General features: G+C 46.4%; 1 protein-coding gene across 1 annotated transcript in view; it reads left to right on the top strand.

The window, feature by feature from the left end:
• The first annotated feature begins 2,028 nt into the window (after positions 1-2,028).
• The window catches only part of LRMDA (leucine rich melanocyte differentiation associated), a 979,155-nt gene continuing 974,223 nt past the window's right edge, over positions 2,029-6,960 (top strand). Inside the window, exon 1 of the mRNA XM_081158546.1 lies at positions 2,029-2,281. Coding sequence (XP_081014672.1) covers positions 2,252-2,281 — 30 coding nt within the window. The 5' untranslated portion in view covers positions 2,029-2,251. The remainder of the gene's footprint in view (positions 2,282-6,960) is intronic.

The raw sequence follows: 6,960 nt of genomic DNA, 5'->3' as shown, positions 1-6,960 counted from the left end.
CTGCTTACATTTCAAACACCAAAGACCACCTCAATCTGAGTTGTCCTGAACTTTATTTATTTTTGATTTCCCCAACTATCTCTCCCTGACAGTCACCTGGCCCTCCCGGTGTATTCACATAGTGGAGACAAGACTAGGTCCAGAGTTATTCTTGGCAAAACTAACAACTAAAAGCCAAGCAGAGGATGGGAGATGTAGGAGGAGGCAGGAGAGGTAAGGGTTGATGGAATGGGAACATATCTGGAGGGACATACTAGATATTTTAGACTGTGTTGTTATTCAAGAACCACTGAAAGATTTTAGGCCTTTAGAATGATCACCCTGTGGCTATGTCGAGGAGGGAGTAAGTAGGAGGGGGTTTGGAAAGGTGGAAAAGATCCCTGTCCACTTTGATGTTATTGATAGAGTCTGCAGAACCTTCTATATTCTGAAGGCGCAGCTGTGTATGGAGGCAGGGGCATGGATGACAACCTTGAGCAGCCTCCTCCTGGGGTGGGGGTGTTTCCAATTTCATCTTTGAGTAGGTTTATCTCTCCTGTTGGTCAAAACCCTTCTAGGAAGGTCAAGGTGAAAGGGATCTGGGGAGGGTGGAATATCATGACCAACAGAGACTGGGCCCACTTCCTCCTTTTCAGGCAGGAAAAACAAACAAAAATGGACAATGAACTAGAGAGGGTGTGTCCAGCAGAGAAGGAGGGAGGAGCACGAGGAGCTGGGGGGGCAGTAGGCCTGGAATGATTCCCTTTGATCCCCCTTATCTCTGGAGGGCAAGCTTTCTTTCTGGGCCTGCAGGACCTTTTGTTACAGTATTTCCTGGAATTCCCCAAAGTAAACACAGCCAGGTCTATGTTCTTACAGGTCCACTTTGCTGTGTCCACTCCTCCTGGCAGAGAGAGAGGGGCAGGCGGGTCAACCCTCACAGGTCAAAACCACTCATCAGGATGCGGACAATGAGGGTTCACATTACAATGTGTTGGCACCAGGCCTGAGAGACAGTGATGAGCGCCACAAAATGCTTAACTACAATCATAGTTATCATCCTCAGCTATACAACTAGGAGTTTCTAAGTGCTGTTTAGACACACAGAACAATGAAAGCCCTGTGAACACCCCCTGGACAGAGATGGGGAGCTACAATTACACATAGGCCTGCAATGCATGGGAAACCTGGAGTCTGGCAAGTCAGGACTCAGTTTTCCTTTCTCGATTTGAGTGGGGCCTATATCCACTGGTATGAATAGAGTAGGGTTAAGGCTGGGGCAGCTCTTGGCTGAAATAGGGGACAGGTGATAACATGACAACTAATTGGTATCTGGTAATAGCTTTGTGTATCCTGGGCATGGAAGGCAAAAATAGGCACTGCAAAGTTTGGAATTTTTCAGTTGAGGATAGGCATGAGCTTCCAGTTACCTGCTTACCAGGTCTGACTTCATCCAGACAGGAGGCAGTAATGGCCAGCCCTCACTTCCAGATGAGGGGAAAGTGTGTGTGGTCTGACCCCATGGATAACTTTGAGCTTCACAAATACCTTTACTCTGAAGAGGGAGAGACAAAGAGAAGCCTGAAATTTGGGCAGATCATTCAGCTTTCTTCCCGGGGCTTATTACTGTCAACAGGGGTGCTATTAGCGGAGCCAACACTTAATTTATAGGGAAATTCAGTTCCCCCCTCCTCCCTCACAAATGAAACCCACCCACCAGGTGTCCTTTCAACCTCTCCACTGCCTTCTTCCTCTCAAAAATTGGGGAGGGGAGTTCCAGCCAAGAGGCCCCTCCTCCCTGCCGCTGAAGGCAGTTACGTAATCCGGATTGTGAAATATTAGAAAGGCCTGGCTCTCCAACCCCCGCCCCCTCCCAACGGCCCAGATGGGGGGGGGTCCCTGTTGAGGAGCCCCCCAGTCTAACCCTACTAACGCAGCAGAGCACTGAGCATGGAGTTTTAGGGGACGCTATTCCTAGTCCCCTGGTAGGGTCCTGGGAAGCCCGGTGGCCCCGGGAAGTTTCGCGGTCACGCGATACTGACTGGGCGCCGGGCGCCGCGGGCCACCTGTTGCGGCGCGCGCGGCGGGGTGGCCCAGGCTCACCTGCGCGGGGGCCGGGCGCACAGCTGAGCCGAGTCCTGGCCGCCCGCGCCTCGGGCTTCCGCAGGGTCAGCTGACCGCCCAGTGCGGAACTGAGGCCAGCCCGCGCCCGCCGCTGCCACGCTGCGTGCTCCCAGCTCTGCACTCGGGGTCGGGCGTTCGCCCAGTCGCCATGGCCGGGCTCGTGGTCAGTGGAACGCAAGTAAGTCTGCCAGCCGGCCCCGCCCACGCCTCGGCACCTCAGGTCTGCAGGTGGGAAGTCTGCCCCGTGCCCAGGCCTGCTGTTGGTTGGTGAGAAGAAACCCCACCTTGAGCCTGGCACAACCCTTAGCTGTGGGGGTAGGGGAAAGGGCCCCTGCCCCCCCCCCCCCCAGGTCGCCCGGGTCGCCTCCACCTCCCTCTGCCCCTAGCCCTCACTGACCAGGGCCAGCCGGACAGAATTCTCCATTAGGTAGAGTGGTCAGCGACCCTAGCCCACAGTACGTTTGGGGGCCCACAAAAATGTTTTAATTTCTTTAATAGCCAGAAGAAAAAATAACTTATCAAAGAAAACCACTTTATTATATTCATCTTTATACCAATACAATTGTAAAATACAGGGTTACTTTTTTTTTTTTTTTTTTCCATTTATCGAGCTTCACAGAGTGTTTTCTGTAGGTTGAAGGCAAGCAAAAAGATCACGACTGGTTTATTTCGATACTTGCTTTATTGTGGTGGTCTGGAACCCAATCTGTCATAGCGCCTAGGTGTGCCTATATACTTTTTAAAAATTTTTTTTAATAATGGAGGAAGGAATCCAGGAAGGCAGAAGTGCCTGGCCCACCAAAGACAGTGAAATCATTATGTATCCTGGCAGGCACTAGGTTGAGGGTCCACTGCAGACTGGCTTTGGCTCCTAACCATAGGTCCTTTATCCAGGGCAGGTGGAAGGCTAGGGCCCTCCTGTTTTGGCGCCTAATTTCTTGAACAGGTGTCTATGGGAAGTATCAACTATGGTAGGCAGCAGCTTCACTTGCTTTCGGCCCTGTAGTGAAGTCTCAGGCGTTTTTAGTCATTGCTGGAGGGATGGGCTAAGCCACTTTGGGACCAGGTGACTTTTACTTGCTGGAAAAGTCAGGTCTCTCTTCTTAACCTCTGATTAAGCCAGCCCTCCTACTTCCTACCCTTCCTTGCACACCCTAGAGAAATAGTTCTAAGGCATTGAAACTCTCCCCTTGGATTGCCTAAGGCAGGTGGTGTCAGGCACAATTAGATTTTAAGATTACTTTGGGCTAAAGGGAATGTTTTCCCCTTCTCAGAGTTCAGAAGTGAGCAGGCCAGGGAGGTACCAGCCTGGCGGAGAGGTTAAAAATGGTCTTATTTGTTCTGGTCTAGTGGTTCCGTTGGTTGGATGGAGCATCGTCCTGAACACCAAAAAGGTTGTGGGTTCAATTCCCAGACAGGGCACATGTCTAGGTTGTAGGTTCCATTCACAGTTGGAGCGCATATGGAGGCAACGGATTGATCTTTCTCTCTTACATCAATGTTTTACTCTCCCTCTTCCTCTCTCTCAAAAATCAATGAAAACATATCCTCATATGCATATTTGCATAACTCGGGGACACAGGCAATAGTGTGGTAAAGGCCTGGGGGGATGGGTGTGGGGTGGAGGGGGTGAATGGGGAGAAAAAGGGACATCTGTAATACTTTCAACAACAAAGATAAATTTTAAAAAAACCAAAAGCCATATCCTTGAGTGAGGATTTTTAAAAAAAAAAAAAAAAGGTCTTATTTAGCTGGCAGGGAAAAGGGGCTTCTGGGAGTTAACATGACTGCTTAGAGGAAGAGGCTGGAGGAGAGGGCCTCTGCCCAGGAAGGGTCCCCTTCCCCTCAGACCCTAGGCCTCTCCATTTCAAATCCAGCATTCTCTGGGGTTAGCTTCTTCCAGCTTCATGGAGGACTTGACAGTGGGGCTGACTTTCCTGTCCCTCCTTTCTCTTCCCCCATTTTCCAGAGTGATTTTCTCTATACCCCCTGCTTTTAGCCCACCCCATACAGCCCAAGGGCAATCACTGACCTGTGGGTGAGGCATTTTTGAGCCTCTGGGGAGTGTTTTAAACAGATGGGCCTGCCAGGGGGGGAGCTGGGAAATGCCCCTGGGGCCTCAGTGCCCCATGTTCTAAAACCTCCTAAAGACCCTAACCCTGAGTGGCAGCGCTGAGGTGAGGGTCTTTTTAGCATTCTGCCCCTTGCAGTTTCTAATGACGGCCATCATAGGATAGTACCTTAAATGTGCCACATGGTACTTCTCAAACTTTGGTAGATCCTCTTCAAGGTGCGGTGCGGGGAGGGGGGGCACACATGGATGGACGGACGGTGGTGGGGGACTTACCATGAGCCCACAGTGTTAATATTGTTTTTATCATAACATTGTTTAAATACACAAATATAAAACCAGATGTAACTTTTTCTAGGCTCACATTTAGAGTCCTATAAACTCCAAATAAAGGGGTGGTTTAAGTATAAAGACGAAAACCATAACATCAGTAAAACTAAAGTAACTTAATGAGATGGACGATACTGTTCTGCTGGAACTAGGTCATAGCTTTCAGCTCCACTGTGGACTGACTGCCGTTGCCCTGGTCTTTAGGAATTCCACAGGCCTTAACACCAAATGCTTGGAGATGCAGTTCTCCCTCCACTTCTCTGTAAAATCTTTCATAAACATGGATTTGACTTCACTTGGCCTTCTCTTGGGTGAATGCATCATTTACATTCAGCATAAAGTTCTAAATCTTCATTTTCCACTAGTTTATGACGATTAAAGTAGTTTCATTAATACAATGGTAGACACAAATGCAAACTTGGGATTTGGGCATTGAAGTTTTGTGCCCAACAGACATCAGAAAAACAAATCCTTCCATAAGGATATTGGTCTAATTCAGCTATTTATCTGGTGGCCACTAGGTGCTGAGGACACAGCTGTGTGTTTTAAAAATGTTACCTCATTCCTGTAATTTAAGTAAAATGAGGATAACATGTGATTCAGTGGAGCTGCTTCCTGAGGACTGAAGAGATAACCTCAAGGTGGTAGGCAGTTAATAAATGTTACGTTATTTTTAACACCTTTGGAGGCAGTTAGTGTTTGACTAGTTTACAGAAGAGGAAATGGGCTCCATAAGATTATGACCTGTCCAAGATAATACAGCTAGTAAGTAGCAGCAGAGGGACTTGAACTCATTCCCAGGGCTGTTTCTACTCGGACAGAGCTTCCAGTAGTGCAAATTTATTTTATTCTTTTTAAAAATTTTAGTTTTTTCAATTACAGTTGACACTCAATATTTTATATTAGTTTCAGATGTACAGCATAGTGGTTAGGCAATTATATAATTTACAAAGAGATCCCCTGATAATTCAAGTACCCACCTGGCGCCATACATAGTTATTACAGTATTATTGATTATATTCCCTAGGCTGTGCTTTACATCCTCATGACTATTCTGTAACTACCAATTTGTACTTCTTAGTTGTCCCTTCACCTTTTTCACCCATCTCCCCAAACTACTCCCCTCTGGCGACCGTCAGTTTGTTCTCTGTATCTATGTCTGTTTTTGTTTTGTTTGTTCATTTATTTGTTCTTTACATTCCACATATAAGTGAAATCATATAGTATTTGTCTTCCTCTGACTTTTTCACTTATCATAATACTCTCTAGGTTCATCCACATTGTCGCAAATGTTGGTTGGAATGTAAATTGGTGTAGCAGCTATGGAAAACAGTATGGTGGTTCATCAAGAAATTAAAAATGGAGCTGCCTTTTGACCTAGCTATTCCACTTCTGGGTATATATCTGAAGAAACCCAAAACAATAATTTGAAAAGATACATGCACCATTATATTCATTGCAGTGTTGTTTACAATAACCACTATATGGAAGCAACCCAAGTGCCTATCAATAGATGAATTGATAAAAAAAGCTGTGGAATATCACTTCCATAAAAAAGAATAAAATCTTACCATTTGCAACAGCATGGATGAACCAGTACTGCAAATTTAAAATCAAGGATTCCTCACTCCTGGCTGGGAGCAGGTATTAAAATCTCTGTGTGACTAAGGACAAACACACCCTCTCCAGAAATGTGCTGGGAGCCAGAACATCCCAAGTGCAAAAAGAAACCCTCGGTGTTCTGCAGTTTGGTAATTTTCTGCAACCCCTTAGAGGGACTGGGTGTGTATATGTGTGGAGGTCCTGCCAAAACCATCTTGTCTTTCTCTCTGTAGAAGTCTTGAAGTTGATATGTTTTAATTTCCCTGATAATGGTGTCCTTTTATGCTGTCATTTCACACAGGGTGAAGGTTTTGGGGTAGAGGCTATATAAGGTAGGGAAATTAAAAGTATAAAACTTGGTTCCTCAGTTTAGTCTAAATCAAGATAATTGACTTAATGCAATCACTTCTCTGTTTTAGATGTGTTCTTCTGTGCCATTTAAGATTAATCTCTACACCCCCTCTCTTGTTTGCTGAAGCTGACAATTTTTGATGTGGTTCTTCTGGCCTCATGTCTTACATTAGGGGGTTGTGTGCTCCAAGGAGCTTCATGACATCCTGAGAGGTAATGTCTTCTGCTGAGGAGCAGTTCTTAAACAGGTCTCTCATTAGTGTTGGCTGCAGTGCCTGGCAGCGGCTGCTGCTTTTAAGCCTGTCGAAGCTGATTCTAACCCTTCAGTGTGGTTGGTTGGTTTAACTTGCATCTCTAAAAGCCTTCCAGTTTGCCAGGAGTGTGGTCCGAATATGCAAATAGCTTGTCAAGTTGGTTTTCCTATTAAAATTTGGTGACTTGGTCTCTGTCTCTGTAGAATGGAAACTAATTGTGCTTTGTTCAGTTTTCTTGGGATGTGGTGC

Source organism: Miniopterus schreibersii (assembly GCF_964146895.1).
Source record: "Miniopterus schreibersii genome assembly, chromosome: 14".
NCBI lineage: Eukaryota > Metazoa > Chordata > Mammalia > Chiroptera > Miniopteridae > Miniopterus > Miniopterus schreibersii.
The sequence above is the reverse complement of the archived record's forward strand: the minus strand, read 5'-3'. Positions and strand labels throughout refer to the sequence as shown.